At 40.3% G+C, this 27,662-nt stretch overlaps 1 protein-coding gene and 1 long non-coding RNA gene across 4 annotated transcripts in view; one reads left to right on the top strand and one right to left on the bottom strand.

Moving 5' to 3' along the window:
- Positions 1 to 15,771, bottom strand: part of LOC128424081 (uncharacterized) — an 82,948-nt gene extending 67,177 nt beyond the window's left edge. The window contains exons 1-3 of one of the 2 annotated variants that reach the window (XR_008332920.1): positions 15,680 to 15,771; positions 15,248 to 15,474; positions 11,945 to 12,020 (exon numbers count right to left, since the gene is read on the bottom strand). This is a non-coding gene — a long non-coding RNA (uncharacterized LOC128424081). Of the gene's footprint in view, positions 1 to 11,944; positions 12,021 to 15,247 lie in introns of both variants that reach the window. The other variant, XR_008332919.1, reaches the window with a different exon arrangement.
- The window catches only part of MALRD1 (MAM and LDL receptor class A domain containing 1), a 224,678-nt gene continuing 211,002 nt past the window's right edge, over positions 13,987 to 27,662 (top strand). For both annotated transcript variants that reach the window (XM_053409891.1, XM_053409892.1), the window contains exons 1-4: positions 13,987 to 14,125; positions 19,553 to 19,647; positions 19,732 to 19,893; positions 22,169 to 22,265. In XM_053409891.1, coding sequence (XP_053265866.1) covers positions 14,032 to 14,125; positions 19,553 to 19,647; positions 19,732 to 19,893; positions 22,169 to 22,265 — 448 coding nt within the window. In that variant the 5' untranslated portion in view covers positions 13,987 to 14,031. The remainder of the gene's footprint in view (positions 14,126 to 19,552; positions 19,648 to 19,731; positions 19,894 to 22,168; positions 22,266 to 27,662) is intronic.

Genomic DNA, 27,662 nt, shown 5'->3' with positions numbered 1-27,662 from the left:
AAAAGCCCATAATTTATTCTTGTATGCAACAACAGCTGCAAGGATAGTATACGCAAGATACTGGAAACAAAGAGAGATTCCAGGGAAAGAACAATAGTTAAACTAATCAAATATGTTGAGCTTGCAAGTATGACATCTAAAATAAGAAATGTAGACAATAAACAGACGAAGAGTGAGTGGGAGTATTTAGGGGAATATTTACAAAAAAAGTGATCTTAAATATAAATTCTAGATAGGGGTTACCTCTTCACCAGCAGTTCACAATACAAAGGATAAAGGAAGGTGGAAAATAAGGTGAAGGTATTATTGTATATGCAGCTAATTAAGATGTACAAAAAACTGTCATGGAATGCTGCGTGGAAAGTCCAAAAGAACTACTGTATAAGAATGGAAAATGATATGAGTGTATAACTGAAAATTTACAAATAAAAGCAAAAAAAGCAAATGCAGGATTATGACGATGAGGCACTATAAATCCAATGGGGGCTGAGTGATGATATTCTAACATTTTTATTACATAGAGAAAGACCACTGAAATGAAATTTCTATGTGTTCCTGAAACATCACTTTACTCCCTCTCTACTAATTGGTATTAAGATATTTCCATAGTATGAGAAGAATGATTTCAGTTTTAAATAATTCATGTTACATGTGATTTTTTTTCTTGTCCTTGATGGATGACTGATCATTTATTTATTATATTTTCTGGTGCTTTATTTTCTGAAATAAAATTTTAATGGGCATCAAATCAATTAGGATGCATTTTGCTATCGTAGATTTAACTGTTAACACATGGGTGCTGATGGCTTAGAAATTGGTGGTTGACTTAGGGAGCAATCCAAACCCAAGATCCACCAGGATGAGTAAGTTAGACTGAATCCAGTAGATACCCAGCTTGTTTGGATAAAGCTTGTGGAAGAGTCTAGAGAGCAAGTGGTCGCCCTGACTGATCCAAACACCAACAATTTAATGTTAAGCCAATGAGAAATCTCATGGCACCAACTAAATAATTACTAACAATGGACGAAAATGCATCAAGTTCCAAATGAATGCAATAGGAGTAGGAGGAGTTTGGATTTGATATCCTGCCTTATTACTACCCGAAGGAGTCTCAAAGCAGCTAACATTCTCCTTTCCCTTCCTCCTCCACAACAAACACTCTGTGAGGTGAGTGGGGCTGAGAGACTTCAAAGAAGCGTGACTAGCCCAAGGTCACCCAGCAGCTGCATGTGGAGGAGCGGAGACGTGAACCCGGTTCACCAGATTACGAGACTACTGCTCTTAACCATTGCACCACACTGGCTCTAGAACATGCCATTCTGATAATAAATCCTCTCGATAAATTCTTGCTTGTTGTTTAGATTAAACATGATTACAAAATTGGCTGAATCACAGGGTATTCTAAATATAATTATTCATTCTTCTTCCAAGATACTCCAATCCCATCCCATTTGCCCTCAAAGGACACCCATTTCCTCACAACCATTATATCAGGCATAGGCAAACTCGGCCCTTCAGATGTTCTGGGACTGCAGCTCCCATCATCCCTGACCACTGGCCCTGTTAGCTAGGGATGAGGGGAGTTGTAGTCCCAAAACATCTGGAGGGCTGAGTTTACCCATGCCTGCATTAGACAATTCATGGTGGTAATGATGAGTTCTTCTGTTTGTTTATTTATAGCATTCTTATCCTGTCTTTCCTCCAAGGAGCTCCAGGTGGCATATGATTCTCTCCCCCCCCCATTTAATCCCCACGACAACCCTGAGAGGTAGGTTAAACTGAGAGACAGTCACTGGCCCAAGGTCACCCAGTGAACTCCCTGACCGGGTGCAGATTTGAACCATGGACTCCCAGGTGCTAGTCCTACACTCTGACCAATACACCACACATTTATTTCCCACCTAATCAAAATCACTGGAAGGCTGCACACTAATAAAAATAAAAAAATCATAAAACCTTTTTTTTTTAAAGTCATAATTACAGATCGCAGCACTAGCACACAAATAAGACTAAAGCAGCAGTATCTAAATAAACCATCACACAAAAATGTTTGCCTTCCAAAAACCTACAAAAATGATGAATAAGCTGAAGCTAACGGCCAGTGCAAATAATTGTTTTCACCTGTGCAGGCGTGAAACGCAGATGTAGGGAAAAACATTTAAGTCTGGGATACAGTATTTTGTTGGCCACCCCGATTGCAAAACAAGCATCAACAGTTGATAGCAGCCCTATCCAGTTACTCTTTCATGCCTCTGATCCCCTTGTAATTCCCACTGCATGAAGGGGGCAGCAAAGATCACTTGCCTCCCTGCCATGTCCCTATTCTGGGAATTAGATTTTAGTTTCCATTTGCAGGACATGTGAAAGACAGCCTTGGGTGTTTGAACCTTTAATTAGTTCTGTCCCATCCTCCCCATATAAACTACCCAAGACACTTTCTTTTAAAGTTTAAATAACACAGAACTTTTACTTACTGTACTTGCAGTTGCAGATTAAATATACAATGTGGGTAGGTGATACTTCAGTTGCTGAAACATCTTCCATAGATTAAGCTGTTACAGACTAACTCTGAGGCAGACAGCAGCACAACACAACGTACCTGCTGCTCTAATGGTTAAACTGTATGTACTACTAGCTGTCACAGCTGTACCAAAAGCCATAACTGCCTCAGGCTTAAGGCATCTCAGAGTTCTACAACTCTTTACATACACATTTTGGATGCTAACATCCCACACCTATTGCCATTTCCTGCTTGGCAGGGGGTTGGACTCGATGGCCCTTGTGGTCTCTTCCAACTCTATGATTCTATGATTCTAGCTCCTCAGTTTTGTAATGGGAAGTCTTTTCTTCTTGAGAATTTAAGAACATAGGAAAAGCCTGCTGGATCAGGTCAATGGCCTGTCTAGTCCAGCATCCTGATCTCACAGTAGCCATCCAGAGGCCCATGGCAAGCCTAAAAGCAGGACCTCAGTGCAACAGCACACATGTGATTCCTGGCAACTGGTATTCAGAGGCCAGTAGAGTCTAGACCAGTGGAGGTAGTGTAGAACCCAGATAGAGCTTAGAGATCATGGTTCCCCTGGAAATCTCCCTGCTGCAGAAGTTCAGCCTCCAGCATATAGTGAGCTGCAGGAATGGTGACAGGGATGGGCTAAGATTCATCCCTTCTCTTGTGCTTGCACAATCATAATTGCTTATGGAGGCGAGAACAACTGTATGAGTAGAGCTAGTGTTCAGCTCCATTACTTTGATCTCATTTGGAAATGGACAGTCATCAGTCATTAATGCCATTCCATGTATCTACAGTGCCCCAGTGGAGCATCATTATACCAATATGAACCTCCTATGCATATAGTGAGTGTGATGTTGTATATGAATTTCATGGAGAAGTAATCGCCGCCATTAGATCAGCAAGCAGAACTGCGTGGTTAGATTAAAGCTACCCTCAGTGACTACAATGGATCTAGGTAGCTGATCAGTGAAAACTAAAATATAATGTTTACATTATATGCCTGTCAGAGTGTCAAAATTAAAGCTCATGGCTTGTGTAATCAAAACAAGATGCTCTAATTCCCCATCCTACTTAATTGTGATTTTGTCATCAGCATTTTAAAACAGTATCGTATTTACATAATAGACTTTAATTGCCTTGTTTTCACATGGATACAAGCAATTAAAGCTGTTTTCATGGCCCAAATCTCTTAATACTTTAAGGAGTTCTAATACTGAAAGTGATTTGCAAACTATTTTTATGGGGGGGGGGTTAAAATGAAAGTTTTACAGCCCTTTATTGGTGTATCTGCATAGGATTTGGCATTTCTTTTCATCACTCCAGTCAATAACAGCACTGAAATATATATACCATAAGTTGCATTGCAAAACAACCGTATTTCGAAATTGCAGTTTAAAAATTTAAACCTTAATATTTTCTTGGTGGGATACTTAAAAACTTGATGGTAAATGAATAATGCATTTGAAAACTGTATTCATTCTATTGCAAACATTTATAAAGGAACAATTTTCTTCCGAAATGAGAAACCTGATGGGAAGATTAATGTACTGACATCATCACCCCTACTGCATGGCTACAACTCCCACATGTTTTCTTAAGACCCAGCTGAATTGCAGCCTTCCAAGGGTACTGTACCCTTGTTCTTTGCAGCCTCACTATGACAATATGACATGCTTCCTGGGTCTGGGCATCCTTACTGGTAGGCAAGCTCAGCCGTGAAGTTTCAGAAAGGTGGTGAAAATACTATGGGTTGGGGATTGGAACCCTCCTAAACCCAAAAAATTAATAAATGGTACTTTTTTTATTATTTGGGATATGAAGAGAGAAATACAAGCTGCAGAACCAGACAAGGAATCCCTGGACTGGCTTATGCAAACCAGCCTGGCCAGGCTACTGAAAAGTCATTAACAAGACAAAAGGTGTTGATGGGCCATCTAAGAGGAATCATTGGGCCTGGGCAAAGAGAGGTTGCCAAGGTGGTTCCTTCACTTCAAGAAGTGAAGTCTCAGTAGTGGCCCCTCCCATCAGACATCAAACAGATAAAACAACTACAAAACTTTACAAAGTCAACTGAAGGAAGCCCTGTTTGGGGAAGTTTTTAATGTTTTAGATTTTGTTGTGCTTTTATTATGCTGGAAGCCACACAGAGTGGCTGGGGCAACCTAGTCAGATGGGTGGGGTATAAGTAATAAGTAACTATTATTGTTATTATTGTTATTGTTGATGATGATTAAATAATGAAAAAGGCACCCGCATGTCAACGCTCTCACATGAGAACTCATCTCTTTGGTCTCGCTTTGTGCAAACTGAGAGTTCATTACCGTTCTCCTATGACTGCACATTGGAGGGAAGGACAAACAATGGTAGCAGTGAGCAAGTCATTTTTCTGGGAATTGCTGACTTTTCCACTGAGGAATCCCTGATAAGCCGAGGAACTGCAGGGTTCCTAGTAAACAATTTGAAAAGCATTGGTGTGTAGAATATCTTTTCAGCTCATCAGGGGGCAGCAATTTAATAGAGGCGATTGGTGGGAAGAGGCTATACATCAGTAGTAGTGCATCTGCACTGCATACACAAGGCTCCCTGCATTCTTCAGTTAAAAGGATCTCAAGTAATAGATCTAGCTCCTTCCCATGACTTGAAGAGCTAGTCCAAGTGCACTGTACTGGGACTAAATGGACCAATGGTCTGACTAACTATAAGAGAGGTTCATATGTTCACACAAGCTGAAAGCCCTACTCGCCTCCTGAAGACTGATGTTTTTTGCTGTGACAGATTTGGAAGCTAGCTGTTCTTTTGCGGGGAAGTATAAACAAGTTTGTTGTCATGGCACTCATTAAGTTGGTCCATGGCCCCTGCTGTGTAATGACTGTTAATGTTTTTCAGGTTAGCACCCCTAATCTTAAGAAATCAGATTACCATATGCATATAATGCATTTGCAGTGCCACCTTCTCCTCCTTCTCAAGTTGCACAGTTCTGTAGTTGTGAGTGCAAACTGTTTTGGAATTCTTTTGAAAATAGGATTTGTTTTGGGTGCTTCCACCCCCCCTCCACTTGTTATGCAATGAAACAGTTTTTCTGTAAATACACTTAGACAAATGCATGTTCTACAGTTCACGATGTTTATAAATTTGGAAAATTAAGTGGAGTGCCAAATGGGATTATATATTAAAGGAAATATGTACAGTGCTGCCGGGCACTTCCAGATTCCTTAGCACAGCATAGGTGCTGCACACAGGCTAGAGCGTTATGTTTTGGCATTCAGGACGTATTAAATTTAATACAATTGCAGTCCTTACAAGCACAACTTTTCTCCTTAGGTAAGATGACTGCTACCTCACTAGGCATGAGACAAACAATACTGCCAGAAGCATATACATTTTGTCAGATAAAACTAGCATTATTGATTTTAAACTTTTCCTTATTCCATTCCCTAATCATATCTAGATCACATATGGGGAGCCTGTGGCCCATGGGCCACATGTTGTTGTTGTTAATTAAATTTATATACTGCCCTTCGTCCAAAGATCTCAGGGTGGTTCACATGTGGCACACAGCTGATTTCCATGCATGTTGGGCCCCTTTGCTATCTGATTTGCCTCATCTGGTTTTCCTCCCCCACTTTTCTGATGGTTGATTGATTTATATTGTTGTTTTTATAACATTTTAATTTTAAAGTGTTGGCAAAGTCTTCTTTCGTACTCGCGAGTAAAGGTAAAGGGACCCCTGACCATTAGGTCCAGTCGTGGCCGACTCTGGGGTTCTGGCGCTCATCTCGCTTTATTGGCGAGGGAGCCGGCGTACAGCTTCCGGGTCATGTGGCCAGCATGACTAAGCCACTTCTGGCAAACCAGAGCAGCGCACAGAAACGCTGTTTACCTTCCCGCCGGAGCGGTACCTATTTATCTACTTGCACTTTGACGTGCTTTCAAACTGCTAGGTTGGCAGGAGCAGGGACCGAGTAACGGGAGCTCACCCCGTTGCGGGGATTCGAACCGCCAACCTTTTGATCGGCAAGTCCTAGGCTCTGTAGCGCACCCGAGCAGACCCTTGCAAAAAGCTCAGTCTACGCTTTTGTTTGAAATAATGATTTGGACTGCAGCACCAGTAGTATTGCATCTAGCCCAGTATTGGCTGCTTTAACTGGCAGTGGGTCTCCAAGGTCTCAGATGAAGATCTGTGCCATACCCGACCTGATCCTTTTTATAACTGAAGATGCCAAGGGCTGATCTTCTGCATGCATAACATGTGCTTACCACTAGGATGTGGCACCTCTAGGTTTGTTTTTTGTTTTTTAAATGGTCTCACCCCTTCTTGTGGACACTTACTTGTGAATAACTTGAGAATAGCAGTGCAATTCTGTACATGTCTGCACAGAAGTAAGTCCTACGGTGCTAAGTGGGGCTTATTCCCAGGTATGTGAGAATCACAGCCAAAATATGCAAAAGTTTGGGTCGCTGTTCTCTTTGGTCAGAATAGATAAATTTCAAAGTGTATATTCCAGGGTGGGGAACCTGTGGCCTTCCTGATATCATTGGACTCCAGCTCCCATTATCCTCAGCCAGCATGACAAAGGGTCAGGGATGATAGGAACTGGAGTCCACCAACATCTGGAAAGCCACAGGTTCCTATCCCTGATATAATGTCAGAAGTTAATCATTGACATAATTCCCTGTCTAGAAATCCTTTTGTGAGAATAGTTCACAAAAAGCACCTGGGATTTGAAACTGTATTTTTAAAAAGCTTGAAATACTTTTAATGTCTTTTTTTACAGTGGGTGTCAGGTGTGAAGCTAATGCATAGGGGAAAGGAGTTTATGTCAAGGGTTTTTTTTTTGTTCTTTTTCTAAGAACCACGGAGCAGAGAAGCAGAAAGACGGAGTGAGGTGGAATTTTAATCCTGGAGGCTTACTTGAATGTTCATATTTTATGAGGATTTAGCTATTAAAGGTTCATGCATAAGGGTGCCATATGTGAATATTAAATTACACTAATATTATTCAATCTCTAATATTGAATTACCCAAGTGCTTACAAAAATACATTCTACAGTCTCATGCTGCTGCCGGAAGGTAGGATGTTAAGAGGTAACATATGATATGTAATTACAGAGGGATATTGACATCCCAGGCTTGCAGCAGAGCAGAGTATCATGTGGAACCTGCCCTTTGGGCAATTTTCAAACTTTTGTATAATGATGTATCTCTGCTGCTGGGACTACATTTCTATCCTTGCAATTGTATGGATTTCCATTGGTCTAACTGCCTACCTTCAGGCACTATCCAGGATTTTATGACTGCATTTATGTTCTCAAGAGTTTCCACATTATCAATGCAAATCCTCATTGCAGCAATTTACCTGTCCAGAGGAGTCATGTTGCTGGCTGATCTTGGCCTCCAGGGAGTTCTTGATTGGTGTTTCCCTATCTAGGTCCTGCTTTCATAGTGATGTACCACCCAGGAATGATGTTTGCAGAAAAGGAATGTACATCACAGCAGCCGCATTGTTTGTAAAATGTCTTGCTTGGGCAAAGAGACTGGGTAACTTCAACATTAGGACTAATCTGACAATAATTTGACCCCCTCCCAAGCAAGGCAGGTTTATTACTTTTAATAAAGTGAGATAGAAAATGCAGAACTCTTTTTCCTACCCGTGCTCTTCCCCATGTTCACAAATTAGAGGTCAAATTCATAACATTCAGAGCAGTGTGAGATCCAAGATTGGGGTAGTTGTTTTCCCATGGACAAAATGTTCTACGCCATCTGGTGTGGGCCAAAAACCTCACCACTGCCAGCACTGTGGCCCATTTCCTGTCCATTTCAGCCCAAAATATAGCACTAACTAGAAATAAAGGTATCTTACCGTAATTCGTCGGTGTAGTTAGGAACTGGTGGTTAGACTAGGTGATGTCTGGCTACAACCTTTCTGTAAAACACTGAAACCTCCAGGAACAAGTTGGCGTTGACTTTTCCTTAAAAAAATAAAAAATAAAAGGCGTTGTTAAGTTCCCCCAAATTATAAGCACCTTGTCTTTTCATATCCTTTTATGTTATAAATACAATGTAGGTTTCTCTTTTTCATGGAACTATTGGCACTGGCAGCCATTTTAAGAAGGCTGCTGTGAACAGAGACCATTTACTTGCCAGAAAGACCAAGCTCAAGCTGCTCAAGTCCAGCATCTGGACCAGATGTGGGGCTTGTTTCCTTCCCTCCTCATAGAACTGAGCTACCAGCTAGGCATTTCAATGCTGGACACGAACTTCTGCCTGCACCCATTGTTGTCACCATTTCTGAGGTTCCAGAGGGGATGGAGAGGTTCAGAACTTAGATGGGGTCCCAACAAGAGGCAATGCAAATTCCCAGTACTGAAGCCCCATTGGGCAGGGTAACACAATCTCTGCCCTTGCCTCAAAGGACATTAAGTCTCAGCAGTCCCCATGAGCACCGGGGACTACCACAGTACCCTGCTTCTCTTCTTTCTGTCATCAGAGAGTCTCACATCAGGGGTGATGTCTGTTTTCTGGTGAATCCTGACATCCTTGAAGCAGGCGAACAGCCAGGAGGAAGAGCAGAAAAGTTGGGAGATCCCAGGAGCCAGCAATGCCCCTAGCCTGCAAGAATGTGGACTTTGGCTAATCCAATATGCCAATCCTGGGTCCAAGGAATTATGATATTGTAAGAAATTTGATTAATTTTGAGAGGTTACTAAAAACCCTGATAACTTAATTTAAAAATGTGTGTGTCATACTTTTTAATCAGTTTATCGCTGCTGCCATTTGATTTTATTAATAAGGAGAAATGGCCTTTAGTACTGTCTTGCATACTGTGTGCCACTGTTAATTCAATTTATCTGATGTTGTTTGTAGCACCAGGCAACTGAGTTGCACTGTAAAGCCACAAACTACTTCAGCTTGTCATAAAATGTGGAGCAATCCGGTTAAATATTTTCCAAGTTTATACCTGTATGAATATGAAAACTGAACACATTACATAAGCCATGCCGTACTAGAAGGAAAACTTCTTCTAGACCTGCAAAGTTTGAATCAGTTTTTAAATTCATTTGTATTTTGAAATGGCATTTTTGTATACACATTTTGCAGGGTAATTGCTGCAATAATTCCATCAAGGACAAGGTATCTACAGAAACATTTTCAATGTACACAGCCAGCAACTTTTGTGCCTTGCTGTGTATCAATCTGGCAGCATTTTGGCCTTCTAAAGGAGACGTTTTTCAATGTTGTGATGGCTCTGTGGTTCCATCAGTGGAGTTGTATGATTTCACCTACCAATGCAAGGATTGTAGTGATGCAGAACAATGTAAGTAGATGTCACTAGCCTTCAGTGCATTTCCTTTTTATGGTGTTAAATAGATTACAATACAAATCAACAGTTTCTCAGTGTTGTCCTAGAATCCAGTATTAGTTGGATGCAATTAGTTCCTACCTCAGATCAGCTTTAAAACAAGTTGTGTAAAACATTGCTGTGGAAATCAAGTTCATATTTTGAAAATGGTCAGAGATCATAGACCCAGAATGTGATGATTTATTAACTTGGTAAGCCTTTAGTAAGACCTTAGTATCATGGAACATTTGCCCCAAGGAAGAAGACAGTGGAAGACAGTTGGGGGTGGTGGTTGTGCAGGTTGGGGGTGGGGTGGGATTGTGATAAGGTTGGGTATTTTGTGATTTTATATTTCTCTTGATTACTGTTCTATGTACATATTTATATTTGCAGGGTTATTGTCCCCATTTTATTTAAGTATCGTTTAGAAAACCAATACCCCACCTGCCCTCCTACTGCTTTTGCATCATTCAGGACAGGCTGCAACAATTAAAACAAAACAAATCTACTACAATGAATAAAATAACAGCATAAAAGCTGAAATAGGCTTAGCAGTTAAAGCATTCTAAAATAAGGGTCTAAACTTGGCTGAATATCTCTCCTCACTTTTGCAAGTTCATTTTGCAAGATCATGTCCTCCGTGAAAGTAGATTGGGGGTATATGGCAACATTAAAGGAATGGTGATCTAACTTTCTGAATGTTCAGGGTTGAGGCCTAACCTTAAATCTAAGGTGGGTGAGACCATCTTTCACTCCTAAGAATGCTGTGTTCCAGGAATGCCAAGTGCTTTTTAGTTTGTTTTTTTTTAAAAGGAAATAAGGAAAGACCCTTGGCCAAATTTAAATAGACACCCCCCCAGCAAATACTTAGAATTTGTCTGCCCCAAGGATTCATCTAATATTTGGGAATGTTTTTACCCACCCCCACAATCTGCATAAGATGATAATTAAAACAGTGTACCTTATTCTTGTGCAATCATGCTTAGAAATGTACTGCACATGCCACAATGCACCAGTTCCTTCTAACTAGTATGATTTTTTTACCTATCATTCATCAAATGCCGACAACATCTGTTTTAATGACAAAAAGTTACATGTATGTCTTCTAAGATTTGAAGGGGCACCTGGTTAACAGCCAGTTTACTTACTGCAGCCATCTTGGAAATCTTTGACAACTATCAGTGAGTTTGGACTGTGGCATTATAAGAGATTTAAAAATCTACACTAACCAGACCAGTTTATTGAAAAGCAGAGTTTGTTTATACATTACTGGAATATGAAATACCAAGATTATATTCATCTGTATATATTGCTTTCTTTAATATAAATCTGGCCTGCATTGTTGCTACTAGAAATTTCAATTATATTGCCACATAGATTGATTTAATGATAATTTTCATGTCATGATGATTCCCACCACCCCATTGTATGTTTGCATTTTCATAATAATAAAGGGCTCAAGCTATGAGCTGTAGCTTCTTCTCCATGCCCTGTCCCCTTCCAAGAAGTTTACCTAGAATTCATAGACTGTGTGGCTCTTTTAATCTTGGAAGGTTTACACATAGCTATAAGTCCTTTTAAAGAAATGTGGCCTGCATTTCAATAAGCTATTAACTTCAATATTATGGGAGGTAAAAACCTTACATTTGAGTAGGACATGCTAGCTGAGAGTCAGCCATATATTTTACTGTGCTCAGTTCTTCATGAATCAGTTTTCAGCATGGGGCATCAAGTGTTTACATTTTCATTAGCTCTTTGAACTGACTTTCATATCTAAGCTGCTTCTGCTTTGCAGTTGTGTAAGAAGAGGAAGACAAATGGCTGACAGAGTGATTGCATATTGAGTCAGGTTCAAGATAACTTAAAATTATTAACCTAAGGAGAAACAGTTTCTCCTTAAAGTATATACATTCCATCCCCCCAAAACATATACTACCAGATACTTTTTTAAAGTATCTTCTGTGGCCTGGAAAATTAAATGGGCATGGCTGAGCAGTAGTTTATGTTTAGACAGAAATGTGAGATACTGTGAAATAATGATAAGATGTGTAAATCTCAGACAGTGTAGGGAAGCATGTGTAAAACAACTCACCCATTTTGCTCCGTCTTGTATGTTTCAGTTTTATCCAACAGGTTTATCTCCAAGCTGATTATATTCAGTGATGATTCTGAAGGGTATATAGTATAAATTAAATTCTTATTCCACAAACAATGGTTTTTAACACTTCTCTGCTCCCTGAAATTAGTTTTTCTGGTAAGGTAAAGGGTAAAGGTACCCCTGACCATTAGGTCCAGTCGCGGACGACTCTGGGGTTGCAGCGCTCATCTCGTTTTACTGGCCAAGGGAGCCAGCGTTTGTCCGCAGACAGCTTCCGGGTCATGTGGCCAGCATGACTAAGCTGCTTCTGGCAAAACAGAGCAGCGCACGGAAACACCATATATCTTCCCACCGGAGCGGTATCTATTTATCTACTTGCACTTGACATGCTTTTGAACTGCTAGGTTGGCAGGAGCTGGGACTGAGCAATGGGAGCTCGCTCCGTTGCGGGGATTTGAACTGCCGACCTTCTGATCGGCAAGCCCAAGGCTCTGTGTTTAGACCACAGCGCCACCCATGTCCCTTTTTCTGGAGTCACCCCTAATTAAATTAAATTAGATAACTTTTAAAGTATTATATTGTGAAAACTATACAATCAAATAGAATTACAAATCAGCAAACTTTTTAGTATTAAAAGAGCATCATATTTTGATGTCTTTAAATAGTTAAGAAAACTCAACAGAAAATATTTAGTGCACAAGCCACTTTTGGGCAGTGCAATCCTGCACATGTATACTTAAATGTAAGCTTCCTTTGGAATTTCCTCCCAACTAAGCAGGTATAGGCAAGCTGAATAAATGGTTTTACGGAAGTTTCAAATTGCAAGGAAAAAGTGCTGATTGCTTAAGTCAAATGACATTATTCTATACACCTAATGTTATGCTGTTCCATTCATTGTCAGTTTTGCCCTTTAGACTTTCATCACTGCACCATTTCAATCTTGCATGCTGATGTAAGTGTTGTTTTAAGGCTGGTGTGGTTTTTAAAAAATGCCTTCCCTCTCCATTAATATTTTGCAACTGCCCACCTGAGAAATGTGCAGGATCAAGCCTAAGAGATCTCCCTCTCCACCAACAATGATTATAACTTTTTTTGAAGATATTATGAACATATTGCTGAAAATGCAATCTAGCAAAGCATAATGTTGATGAAGTTACAAATGTTTGAGCCAAATGCTTGTTTTCAGTGATTAATCTTCATTGCTCTAAAGGAAAGGGCAATGCTGCTGGCATGTACAGTATTGAATCATTAGTGCTAAATGCTGCCTTGGTTATGTTAGCAATATTTGCGAGAATTATTTTTTATGAATATCTACTTTTGCTAGCCTCTTCAATTTTCTAAACATTTATACAGAATAGATGAAAAAGCACAGAAAGACAGATTATTTTTATTACGGGGGGGGGGGGAGGATGTTCTGCTGCATCCATCTTCTTTTATACCCATTTAATTTTGCCTTTTATCATGTACAATGTTTAAGATGTGCAGGGGAAAAACAGGTTGCAGAGTTCTTCCTGGGGTATTCTTCCTGTAAATGGGGTAATCTCTTGTTTGAAAACTCCCTGCAAATGGAGTGCTGGGCTAAAATAATTCTCCTTGATTTGCTAGTCAGTCATCCAGCTTGGTCATATGCTTAAAGGTATGTTCATAATCAGAATTGGACTCTATGTTTCAATGCAAATCTGAAATAGTACCATTTGCTTTTGCTCAAATGCTGGTAGATTCAGAGAGATGATCAGTCATTCCAGATTTGTTTTATGTGGAGTAAACTTCCTTTCCATGTCTAACTACCTGATAGAGATGGCAGATTTTGATAGTTTAATATCAGAGTTTTTAACATGTAGGAAATAGACCTGTGATCTTTTATACTTAAAGTTCATTGTTTTAGGTAAATTGTAATCTGAAAGCAATAGAACAGAATTGGCATGCTTTTTATTCATGAAAAATGTTAATAAGTACATGTTATATATTATGGCATTTTGTATAATGCAGGTGTTCATTATGGAATGCAAAGTATGCAAATAACCCTTTTAATATTAGGTTCCTATTATGGAAAATGTGATTTTGAAAGTGATCTGTGCAATATGAACAATGAGAAATCACCTGTTGACTGGATAAGGAGAAACGGAAGGAACATCATAGGCTCTCCTCATTCTGACCACAATGGGAACAACACAGGTAAGGGCAACTTACTCTCTTGCAAATAATAAACAAATCTATCATCATATAAATTAGTGGTGAGGAAACTTTGGCCTGCTGGATGTTAGACTCCAACTCCTATCAGCATAGCTCTACACCTGAGAGCATATGTATATGTGTACACATTTATCTACGTATCAACTAAAGATAACATTTCATGCATCTGTTGAAGTAATACTTTTCTTGGTCTGGAGCCCACAAGACACATTATCATTTTTTATTCAACAAATTAACACAGCTACTCTTCTGCAAATTATTATTTTCTGTGAGGATTAAAACTGTCTTCTTTGAAAACCTAAACATTTTATATATCCAGTGATACCGTTTGGCTTCTGGCCCTTTTCTGCCTTCAGGAACATGAACCCTATAGTTTGTTTTAGTATGGTTCCCACAGAGTCTTGAGGTGGGGGAGTCAAATGATAAGGGACAACAATGGAGAGGAAAGGGAAGAATTCTCTTGCATATAATTATGTTGAGACCAAAGATACTATCAAGTGATAATTAACCATCATAAGATGATTTTTGATGGTCCCTCTAGATATACTTTGAACCTCTGGTAACACTGGAAACAAGTATCCTCAGTATTACATTGCACACGAAGAAATGCTTTTACAGTACTCTGCTTTTTTTTTTAAAGACATCATCTTTTAAACATTTCTTGAGTTGGTAATTTTAAGACTTGGAAAGTGTACTAGGAGGCATAAAATTGGTTTCTGACCTAAAGTAGTCTTGGTCACTTTATTGAATTTAAATGGTCATCAAAAGTAAGAGATTGGTAGCCCCATTACAAATGGGAATTGGACTCAAATACGGTCACGGCCTCTGACTTAATACCAGTCAATTTTCAGCTGCACTTTCAGGAAATTCTTTTTTTATTCAAGCTGGATGTAATGCATGGCAGTCATAGTTCCTGCCCTGGGTGACTCTCTGAAAAGGTATGTCCTGCCACTTTCCTGGGTTTGCAGTGATATGTCGTGCTGGGTCGAGAATAGTGACTGCTTGCAAGCCTAGGTGGAATTGGCAAATGTCAAGTTGTGGATTTGTGTCTGAGCAGGGCAGGGGTCAAAGTCAGGAAATCAAAATGAGAAAAGAGTGACTCACCCAATCAAAGATAACATATTCCTGAAGTTCAGGGTCCAGGCCAAGGTCTGAAGTCAGATAAAAAGGAAGGAGCAGAAAGCAAAGACAGCCCCAGGAATGATTTTAGGCAGCGAGATGCAGTTACAGAAGGGTGCATTGAGCACAGCCCTTTTTTGACCCTTAGGATATGCCACAAAGGTTCTGGCTGAGGAGACTCTGAGGGGATTGAGCGAGAGGTGGAGGAGTTTCTGAGGAGAGAGGAAGAATGGGAAGGGAGAGTTTAAAACATTGACAAAGCAGGAGGGAGAGAGAAGGAACCATTGAGAGAAGGCTGTGGAGGAAAGAGCAGCCTCTGCCTTCGCATAACAACACCGATTCAGCCAAAGCTCCCACCAGGAGCAGAGCTTGAGGCCTACACCTGGATTCCAAGTTTGAGAGATTCAGACTGCTCACCTGGGTCTAACTTGGTTATTTGGCCTCCATCCAAACTCCTGGTGTGGTTCAAATTGTATGCCTGCCTCTTGCTCCCTCACTATCCGCCCCCCATCCAATTCTGTTAAATTGCCTATTACAGTGGTACCTCAGGTTAAGTAGTTAATTTGTTCCGGAGGTCCGTTCTTAACCTGAAACTGTTCTTAACCTGAAGCACCACTTTAGCTAATGGGGCCTCCTGCTGTTGCCGTGCCGCCAGAGCCCGGTTTTTTGTTTTTTGTTTATGTTCTCCACGATGTTTTATTTATTATTATTTTTAAAGAATATTTATTAGATTTTCCAATTTTTTAAACAAACAAACAAAAACAGAACAAACAAAAACATTAAAAAAGACATAAAGTTCATAAATCATACTTTTAAATAACAAATTTCTCAGACCTCCTCATACTTCTCCTCCTTGTATCCCAATTAAGGTTATTTGTTCAGCAAATCCTTCATTTAAAGCATTACAGCTTATAACGTTACCTTATTTTTCAAACCCTTTTTTCCCCATCTATGTTCCTTTATATCATTACAGCTAGAAACCACTCAATTTCAATCCAACACCATTTAACTTTCCTTAATTTTACAGTATTTCTGTAAATAGTCCTTAATTTTTTTCCAATCTTCTTCAGCCGACTCTTCTCCCTGGTCACGGATTCTGCTTGTCAATTCTGCCAGTCCCATACAGTCAATCAGTTTCATCTGCCATTCTTCCAGAGTGGGTAGATCTTGCGTCTTCCAATACTTTGCAATAAGTATTCTTGCTGCTGTTGTAGCGTACATAAAAAAAGTTCTGTCCTTCTTTGGCACCACTTGGCCAGACATACCCAAGAGAAATTGTATGCCTGCCTCTTGCTCCCTCACTATCCGCCCCCCATCCAATTCTGTTAAATTGCCTATTACAGTGGTACCTCAGGTTAAGTACTTAATTCGTTCCGGAGGTCCGTTCTTAACCTGAAGCTGTTCTTAACCTGAAGCACCACTTTAGCTAATGGGGCCTGCTGCTGCTGCCGTGCCGTCAGAGCCCGGTTTCTGTTCTTATCCTGAAGCAAAGTTCTTAGCCTGAAGCACTATTTCTGGGTTAGCGGAGTCTGTAACCTGAAGCGTATGTAACCTGAAGCGTATGTAACCCGAGGTACCACTGTATTTGCTGTTTCCTTTCAGGGTGGCAACAGAGGCTGATACACTACAGATACCACATACTGGTTTTTTGGGGGGAGGGGCTGTCATTCTTTCCCCTCATCCACCTCACTACAATTTGAACCCAGGTCCTATGGTTGTCTCCACAACAAGAGGTTGCTGTTATGGAATTTGGGGTCACTTTAGGAGTGCCAAGGCAAGGCAGTGCCATGGCAAGAATGCCATGGCAAGAATCCAGGCCCTGCCTCAAAGGCATTGCAGCCTGGTCTCTGTGTAATGGTTAGGCCGGGGTTGGGAACTTGAGGCCTGGCCACAAAATTCAGCCTTCCTGGCCTCTCTGTGGCCCTTGGGATTCTCCCATGGCTGCTCCTCCTTCTCTGCAATCACACAGTTTCTCAACAGGCCTAGCTTGTAAACTGCTTGAGTGCTTTTGCCTGCTCTTGAAGTGTGGTAACGCCTCTTGTCCTGATGGAGGATAGAGAGGAGAGACCCTCTAAGTGTCCCTGTTTTCCAGGGACATCCCTGATTTAGAGAAGCCGTCCTGGTTTCTGATTTGATCCTGGGATGCCTCACTTTTCCTTAGGATGTCCTTATTTTCATTGAAGAAATGTTGGAGGGTATGGTGGGATGTCCCAATTTTCATTGCAGAAATGTTGGACATCCGAGCTGTTTAATGTTTAGTGCTTTAATGTTTTTATATATGTTGGAAGCTGTCTGGCATGGCTGGGGCAACCCAGTAAGATTTGTAGGGTATAAATAGTGTTATGTATTGACGTTATTACCCGGAGCACCAGGGGTATCATGTATATAGTTTTCACTCAGGTCCACGTCAGTTAAATTAGGCGGGAAACCCTGGGTTGTTGTTACAATGTTGACAGACGGCTGCCTATAAAAGCAGGCCAGCTGAGCTGTTTGCTGTTCAGTTCAGTTCCAGCTTACTTATAAAGAACTACTTGGAGAAATCTCTGTGTCGTCTGCTATGTCTACCCACTATTTAATAAATAGTAAAATTATCATTATGGAATGGTACGTCCCTATTTTCATCGAAAAAATGTTGGGAGGGTATAAAACTGAGGAAGCGAGGGCTGAGAAATTTGCCCTATTGGTTGAGGAAGGAAGAAACCTGGATGGGATGGTGGCCAGTCCTTTAAAAGGAGACTGGCATCCTGTCCCTCTTTGAGATCTTGCAGGGCTGTGGGATGTAGGCCCTCTGAGATCTCTTGAGAGAATCACCCCTCCACACCAGCCATAGCAGCACCTGCCCTACCCCAGCAATCGACCAACAGCTTCAATGGGCTCACTTAGCCACAAGTAATCATTTTATTTTCAAAAGAATCTCAAAGAAATATACAAAATACAAATACAATGCAGCATATTAATAATAAAATAAAAACCTATTAAAAAACACCATGCTATTCAGTCAGTAACACAGCCATCCATATCCTTCAGTACAAAACCCCAGCCAGTCACTTTGTATGACAAAAACAAAGATGTGTATAGCCTTGGAATTCAAATTAAAATAATCTATTCCAACTGGGTTAGCACATTCACTGTTGCATGCCTGTGGAGGGCAGCCTTGTTCTGATAAGACTCTGAATGGCTGTGAGCAACTTTATCTCCTCAGGCTCTTGCCCTGAGCTATAAACACCAATGCCCATGTGCCTATCAAAACAACTCTTGCACATCTATTCAACCATACAGCAAATAGGATCTGTGCATATCATAAAGCATATGACTTCCCCACGAGAATCCTGTGAGATGTAGTGTACCCCTCACAGAAGTAGAATTCCCAACACCCTTAGCAAACTACAGTTCCCAGGATTCTTTGGGGGGAGTCGTGCTTTAAATGTATGACGTCTATGCAGCCTTTGATTTAGGAAAAGGAAATCGAGAAAGTAAACTTCAAAAAATTAAACAACTATAAAGAGAGTTGGTGCAGTAGTAGCACTCCTTAAACTAAAGTCCACTGGCCAGGTGTTTCAAATTGGTCACAGCTGGTTTCAGTTCTCCTAGGTCATCCACAACATAAGGACCCATTCAGCAGTGGAATATCTGAGCAGATAGATTTGATGGCCTTGTTCCCATGTTCCTTACTCACCTGGCACTAATCAAGCTTGTGAGTGTTCAAAGGAGAGGGTGGTGGCTTGATGGACAGAGAGGGAGAAGCTGTATATAGTTAGGGTTTGGCACGGAAGGGGACAAAACTGGTGGAGTGGAAGAAGGTAAGAAAGGTGCTTTCTGAGGAGTCATCAAAGCTTTTGAAACCCAAAGTTTGCAGGAGGAATCTGATTTACTGCAATGCACCTTGCAACATCTTTTTAATTGTCTTAATATAATCTAAAAGCAGCAGCACATGAAAGCTGGGGTATGAGAAAATGTGACATGAAAGCGGGGGTATGAGAAAATGTGACATGAAAGCGGGGGTATGAGAAAATGTGACATTGAGTTGCTGCTCAGTTTGTACCAAGAACTCTCAGCTTGTAAGAAATATATCAGCCCTGATCGATCTGTTCATTGAATATAAAGTAGATTGTTTCACTTTAACATCTGATGTGTGACTCCCAGTTGTCCTAACCCACAGTGCTCAGTACTGGCTACAGGCCAGTTGCCTAATCCATTATCCATTTTCTTTTCTTTTTTTCATACTGAGTTTTCCAGAATTCTACAAAGTCCAGGAAACCAACTTCTAATTTTTTTCCTTCCTATTAATAGCCCATTTCCTTACACTGTCCTCTGAACACATCGCATTTCCGGCCATTCTGAGGAGCAGAGTGGTCTTTGTGGCTAGCAACCAGCTCACCTGCCAGGTAACTGAACTATCTCCTCTTCATATTGCCTGCTGTCACTGCAGTTTGCCGACACACTTGGACCGTTCCTATTTTTCTTCTTAGATTTCGTTTTACTATTGGATTGGTCAAATAAATGGAACCCTCACAGTGGGACTCCAGACCAATTCTGATAGAGCCTCGGGGACCATATGGCAAGAAAGAGGAGGAATTAAAAATCAGTGGCAAAGAGCTGTGATCACAATCAACAATACTCTGAATGTCAAGGTATGCAAGCTGCTCGGGCATATTCCAATACTGGGATGAGTGAAATGTCAACTTAAAGAGAAGAACTTGCACTAGATATTTAATTCAAGTGAATAATAAGGTGGAATTCTGATGAAAAATTCATGGCTGGTATTACTTGACCTTATCTCAATGATTTAATGGAAGCATTCATTTTGTAATTATGCATGTAACTCAAACTGAAATTAGCTGGATAGTCACATGCTAGTATATGAAGTGGGAGGACATAATAATGAAACCCACTTACAGTAGCCATGCACTTACACTTACTTTTCAGTAGCGTTTTGCTTTGAATGTTGAACCAGACTTGTGCAACTTATCCCCCTCCAAGCCTAACATATCCTATGAGCCATGTAGGGCAGCTCACCTAGGGCTTCATAGGCACCCTATTCGTCTTCCTTCCTGGCACTGAAAGAAAATGAGGTTCTTAGTGATTTGCCCAAGATCCATGTCAGTCAGTTAACAGTTGGACAGTGATTTCAATATAGGTTTTCAAAGTGCAAGTTCATTGTGCTGATTAGAAAACAATAGTGACTCTACATATGTTTAATGCTTTCCAGTTTCTCAGAAAAGCATCAGCCTTCTTTAAACCTATTAAAACAATTTAGGAAGATACATATATTGGTTTATGAAGAAAAAGCATTAATTTAATAGTAAATTAGGTTGTTGTAAAAAAAAATACTGTTATACCAACTAAAAAAGTAAAAAGCATTTTCTTTTGGGTACTCTCTGGTTCTCAGAAGAACCTATTAAGAAAATTGATTATTCTGATATGTGTGCCATTATTCAGTAGGGCAATAAATAAAATCATGGAAGACTGAAATACTAACCCTTTACATTCAAGCTTCTTGGATTATAAATATTAAGTCCTTCGGGATTCCATATTATGCATTATTCCTGAAAGTAAATGTAGAATATACCCTGCCAAGATAGAGTAGATACCTAGTTGCAGTCAGATCTCTAGTTATTCCAATGAAAACTTATTCTTGCTCTCCATTAGCTATCCTGTACAATGCTGCCTTGCTTGTCTCTAAATGCAAGAGGAAATTTCTCTCTGACAGACCTTTGGCTAGCACAAAATTGTACTGTTGTTTAAGTTTTTGGATAATTAACAGCCCACAGGATTGGATCCTGGCACTATAGTATTACTGCATCCCTTTTCATTTCCTTCCTGATGCCTGAAGAAGTTATAAGTCTAGGCTTGTGGTTTGCTACATGTATTTATTTCTTTATAATGGCTTGCTTAGTCGCACTTAGTTCCCATTAAAATCAGTAGGACTTTTGACAAACTAATAGGCTAATAGTGTAACTAATAAGCTGGATCCAACACATTATTCATATCAAGCTTCTTAGTCATGTTGATTTACAAGGTAGCTAAAAGTATAAAATCACAATAAAACAGGAGCAGTGAAGACTTGCTAATATGCATAGGTTATAATTTTACCAGTGCTCAGAACTGTATTACTACAATTTTCAAGCCTATAGCAAACAAGATTAATGAAACTTCCATTTAGGGACCAGCCCTTTATCTAATGTCTGTTCAGAAAAGAGTTTTAAAAATCTGTGGAAACTAAAAAAACAACATCTTTCCTATCTCTAGCAGGCCTAGTAGCTTAGATCCTCTCTGGTCAGTACTCAGTTATGTGCTGCATAGAAGTAATGGATGCACAAGGATGTAGTTTCAGTACCGATATATTCATGTTCTGCTTTTCCTCTAAGGCATTCAGTGTGGCATGCGAGGTTACTCAGCCACCCATTTTTCTCCTCAGAACAACGCTGTGAATTAAGTTAGGCTGTGAGAGAATAATCTTGACCAGAAATTTGAGCCTGGGTTTCCCTGCTCCAGTTTTGTCACTTAAAACTAGCCTTTCCCATTTGCTTCCCTCCAGAAGATTTGGACATCAACCGACACCACCCAAAGGCCAGGGATTATAGGAATTGATGGCACAAAGTAGGGAATGCTACTCTAAGCACTATGACATACTGGCTTAATGGAGGGGATTGTTGGTGTCTGTTCCCCTGTCCTATCTTCTAACACTGATGCCAAAAAGGAGTGGGCACAGAGGACATGTTTAAAGAACACATCTGTGTTAGGCCGTAAGACCTTCTGGTAAACTAGAAAGGAACAAAGAGAGAGGCACAGCTTCTTCCAAGCTCCCTTATAAGCTTCCTTGCAGATAATTTTAGATACTTCAGTATTATAATAGACAGTATTACTACTGAATAACAGTGTCTCCCTAATATTCTGGTTATGCAGGTTTCCATCAAAGGACAAATATTTGAACCTTGGGCACCAGGAGAAACCATTGCTATTGATGATGTTTCAGTCACTGAAGGATGTCTGCTAGCTTTTGGTAAGGATGCATTCTTGTAGCTGTACTAAATTATTTCTCTGATGCTTAATTAGGAAAAGAAAAAAGCCACAAAGCAAGAATGCCTTGTTGACATTCTAAGCGTAGATACTAATAAACCAGGGATTTCAGGCATCTGTTTTGAATTTACTTGCATAGCTGATCTTAGCTTGTGGTGAACCTTTAGTATGCAACAGATGCCACAGGGAGAATCTGACTGTTCATGTGTCATTGTACCTGGATGCTGGCTTGCTGGCAAAACAAGCTAGTTCAGTGAGTAATGCCTACCACATGCAAACAAGTAATCAATCTTGTGATTTTGTACACTAGGAACTTCAAAAATTAAAAGCACATAGTCTTGATATTGACAAAAGGTGGCAGTGACAGATGAGTTTTAATGTATTTGGGACTATACATGTGCATGGCCAGACCACAAGCTGGTGCTTCTTTCTAGAATACCTTCTGGCCTCCTAGATTTGTGCCAGGCAAATCTTTTATTTTTGTGATTTTTTTCTTGTTTCTGGTGTTGGGTCCAGGTTTGGGGGATCTTGTGGACAAGATGCTCTTGAGACCTCCCCTCCCTGCCCCTAGCAGCCCACTTCCTCCTAATCATTGATGTTATTGCCCATTTGCTTGCCTTGTGCCCTGAGCCCAGTCTACACTGGGAGTGAGAGTGGAAGTCGAATGGAAGCTGCTGCTCTATAAAACTTGTTCATTTCTCCCAGAGAGGACAGATGTACAAGCAGTGAGTGGAGGTGTAGGTTCAGGAGGTGACTGGGAGTGGGCCCCCTGTTTATTTGGGCCTTGGCAGATGCCTAACAATGCCAACCTTTGCAGTCAGCCTTATAAAACATCTGCCTTGCACCTCTGCTCCATTGATACTGACCTTCTGGAGACTGCAGTAAAAGAAAAATGTCAGGGGGACAGGGCCAGAGTTTTGTTGCCCTAAATATGTGACCCCAAATAACTGTCTGCATTACAATAATTTGGGTTTACTGGCAATAATGTGGAGTGCAAGGCAGCAACTAAAACCTACAAAAGATACTGGGAGATTTGCCAAGCACATTTAAGCCCTTGGAGTTGCAGAGTTCAAAGATGACCTCAAATTGTCTCTTACAATGCAGCACTGGGGGCCCATCAGTTTATTTTAGTGAGGTGATTCATGTTATATTCTAGAATGTAGTGTTTATGTCTCAGATAAATTTAGCTCCAGCAAACAGTTCTGAGCACAGGAGTCCAAAACAACCAGAGTCTCCTGAGACTGAAGGAAAAACTCGCTTCTTCAGTACACATGTAGTTTCTTACACCTTTTAGGATTCTGAGCAATATTGTTGCATCGTAGAGCAAACATAACTCAAATGCCCTAGGAATTTGGCAGTAGTGTGAGATTTATTTCACATGGTACCTTTAACAAAATAGGAAAACAATACACGAAGAGCATACATTATACCTGTGGAGCTGGGCATTTTACTGTTAGGTTTATGTGTGTTCTGCTTTAGGAGTAAGTTGTACTTGCTTTTTATTGATTATATTATATTATTTTATTTTATGAGTATGCTCTAGACATGCATATTTATGAAACAAAAATAAATAGTAGTAGCAGTTGTTTATGTATTTTTTATTTTTATGTGTAATCCTTATACACAGTCCTTTTTTTCTAAAAAAATGTTTAGGGGTACTCTCATTTTGACTCAATAAAATCACCATTTTATAGTTCAAATCGGGGGAAATAAATACAGTAAATGGACAAAAGTACAAAGATTCACAAAATGTTTAGGGGTATTGTCAGGGAACTGCCATCGGAGCTAGAGAGCGGAGGGAAGGCTCCAGAGGGATGCCGGAGAGGGTCCCAGTAGGGAGAGAGGCAGCCCATCTGCTGGGGAAGGAAATCAGCGTAACACCAGTGGAGAAGGGGGGCAGATGGGGGAATCGGAGAGGAGGCTCCAAGACTCCTCGCCGGAGACCAGCGGAGAGAGTACGGGTACTCCGCTGCCCACACCCTCCCTGCGCAGAAGACTTCCGCGCAGGGAGAGTAGGAGGAGACTTGGCGTCAAAGAACTTCTTTGCTGGAAGAAGTTCAAGAAACGCCCACTGACGGATTCTGCCAGCGAGTGAGACAGCCACGAAGCTAGAGGCTTTCCAGACAGAAAGGGTTCAACCAGGTAACCTAGCCAGGAGTGCCGGCAACTTACACACGAGCAACCCCTAGAACCATTACAGGTATGCATACCCCTGCATCCTCCCAGAAAAAAGCACTGCTGATACAGTATATATATTTTATGTTTGCATGTTTTTGTTTGGCCTGTCCTGCATTTGGATTTGTATAGGCAATATAAGTATCTTGTACCAAGCATGACATACATTCCTTTACCAAATGTCTGCTAGCTTCCAAACAGTGCCTCTTAAGAGTTTTGAACATATTAGACTCCACCCCTGTAGTTTAGTTATACATATTTCAAAACCAAGCATCTGAATCCAAGTACACTTTCTCTGCTATGGATTTAGAGCCAGGCTTGTAGCACCTTAAACTCTAAAGAGATTTGTTGTAAGATAAGCTTTTGTGGATCACTTCATCAGATGCAGCTTATGCTGCAATAAATCTGTTATACTTTAAAGTGTCACAAGATTCTTAGTTGTTTTTGATGCAACGGGCTGACATCAAGGGTCTCCAAGCTTTTGGATGAGAGCGCTAGGGGTGCCACTCTCAAAACAGTTGCCTTGGAAGGGGTGTGGCAGAACACAAAATGACTACTATGGGGAGCATGGCGTAACACAATAGAGACAACCACTCCCAACGACGTTATGCTTACCATGGGAAATCAGCTATGTTCTGCTGGTCCAATGATGGAGATCACATTGATGCTGTTGCTGTCTAATAACAGGCAGCATTCCTCACTACCAGCAAAAATTACCTCCAATGGGTTCTTTCCCCCCCACAATTACATTTTCTTGTGCCTAATATTAATGCCTAATATTCATAGCCTGATATGGGTCCTTCAGTACACAATATACAACTGCTGTGTCTGTTGAGAGGGTCGCATTCATGTGTTATAAGTCTGCTCATCCTTTTTGAGTAGTGAAGTGTAGTCTGTTTCTCTCCCCCCCCCCCCACTAACAGTACATGAATGCTCCCTTAGAATGCCACTCATGTGTTTTGTGTGTGGATAATCATGCCTGAGTATGAAAAGTCAAGTGTCAAGTGGTCCTCAGAAACTGAGTTTCAGGCTAGTTGCCGCTAGGTTGAATGGATGCAATTGCTAGAGTGAATAGATGTAACAAAGGGCAAGAGTCTATGTCTGTATCTTCAGTAGTTGTATAGAAGAAGGAATTTTGGCAGGTGTGCAGCTTGTAATTTCATGGCACCACAGGGGTTCAAAAAGCTGTCAACCCACTCTATTGCCAATATTCTTTTAGAAAACCTACTATCTTGTTTCAAATGTTTTTTAAAGAGACCAATCTGTTATAAAAAGAAAGGACAAAAAAGTACAAAAGAGCTGAAGTAGGTATTTAATTCTAGCCCTATGAAGTAATAGCAGATTTGGACTTTAAACAGAACCTCTGCTCTTAGAACAGATATTTCTCTTTCTCTGCCTTGCTGTTCTAGGGTATCTTGAGAATTTAAACATTTCCCCAATCTTGCTTGATATGCATAGGAAAATGTCTGTTTGATAATGACTCCTGATATCTAAGCTCTTGGTCCCTATCACAACCCATTTTGAGTTCACATAGGCAAACTATAATGAATTTGCATCCTAAGTTTTTCCTGAAAATTATCCGTGAATGTTTTGCTGAATATTTGTAGTATTAAATTTCCTTATCTGACAGTTGATACCGTAATTGATGATATTTTATAGTTCTTCTATAATGCCTTTTGACACTATTTGATAGCTTAGCTTCAATGATTTAGCTATGATTAATAGCTGCTGCGTAATGGTGTTTAGTAATTCACAGTATTGAACTAACACATACCACATACCTGTCTACTTGGAAGAAACTCTACTTACTTAAATGGGGCTTACTCTTAAGTAAGTGAGTATAGGATTACAGCCATACAGTAGTATTTAGTATTTGGTGGGTTTGAAAGTTACATGCTATATAATTCTTGATAATATGTAAGTGCTGATAGCTTATGATGCTTTATGATACCAAAATATTAAAGAGACACCAGCAAATATAAACCACATGACTTTTCATGTGAAATGAATGTTAATGAATTTGAAATTTCATATTAAAAATGTTAATACAATTGGAAAAATATTAGTTTTTGAATAATTAAAAATACTAGTTTCAGCTCTAATCTAGGCACTGTAGAACACAAAGTAGATTTTTCCTTCTTTTTTAGTTTTCAGTTGTTTTCAAATTTATCGTGAATCAGCATTTTTTCTCTGTAGCTCAGAGGTAGACTATATGCTCTGCATATAGAAGGTCCCAGACTCAATCTCTGACATCTGCAGGTAGGGTTGGGAAAGGCTCTTATCTGAACCTTGGAGAGATATCACCAATCTAGGGCAGCCTTATGTCCAGATTTTCCCAGACATTACAAGGATTTCAAAGGCAGAATTGATGTCCGGGGGGGAATTTCAGAAATTGTGTGTGTGTGTGTGAGGTGTTTTTGTTTTTTAAAAAAATGCTCAACAGCTTTCAGGATGTCCTGGTTTTTGCCTTTTGAAATATGGCAACCCTAACCAATCAAATGTGTTGGGTGGACCAATGGTTTGACTCGGTATAAAGCATCTGCCCAAGACTCATTCATTCATATATATATATATATATATATATGTTCATAATATTTGATGACTTAGGCCCAAGTGTTGGCTTTCTCTTTGAAAAGGTAGATTCCCTTGGGAGGTGGTGGACTATCCTTCGTTGGAGGTGTTTTTTAAGCAGAGGTTGAATGGCCATCTGTCATGGATGCTTTAGCTGAGGTTCCTGCATTGCAGGGGATTGGATTAGAGGACCCTTGGCTCCCTTCCAATTCTAAGATTCTATGATTGACTTAGAGCAATATTTTATGCCACTAATTTATAATGACTGATTCACGTATGCAAGTTGTCTCTTGTTACTATAGTCAAAGAATGATGGAAACAAGTATATATGAGCTGAATAATAAGATATCAGATATGTGAAATTGCTGTGGTGTGTCACATCTGCAAGATATGGCTTCTGTGGAAATGCTGTTCACTCTTTAAATTAGCGATTTCCCACTCCAGGTACTGTTCTTTTTCAAGAACCCTTGAGAATCTGTTCTAGGCCTGCTCACCCTAATTTGCTTCTCTCCAGATAATTGGTGTTGCATCTGGCTCCTTCCTATCACAAAACTTCGGCAATTTCCCATATTCCTAGGTTTAAGCCTCTCCAGTGTATCCCCCACCCGCCTGCAGTCTTCAACGATCTTCCTTG

The sequence above is a fragment of the Podarcis raffonei genome, chromosome 12 (genome assembly GCF_027172205.1).
Source record: "Podarcis raffonei isolate rPodRaf1 chromosome 12, rPodRaf1.pri, whole genome shotgun sequence".
In the NCBI taxonomy this organism is placed as follows: domain Eukaryota; kingdom Metazoa; phylum Chordata; class Lepidosauria; order Squamata; family Lacertidae; genus Podarcis; species Podarcis raffonei.
The sequence above is the reverse complement of the archived record's forward strand: the minus strand, read 5'-3'. Positions and strand labels throughout refer to the sequence as shown.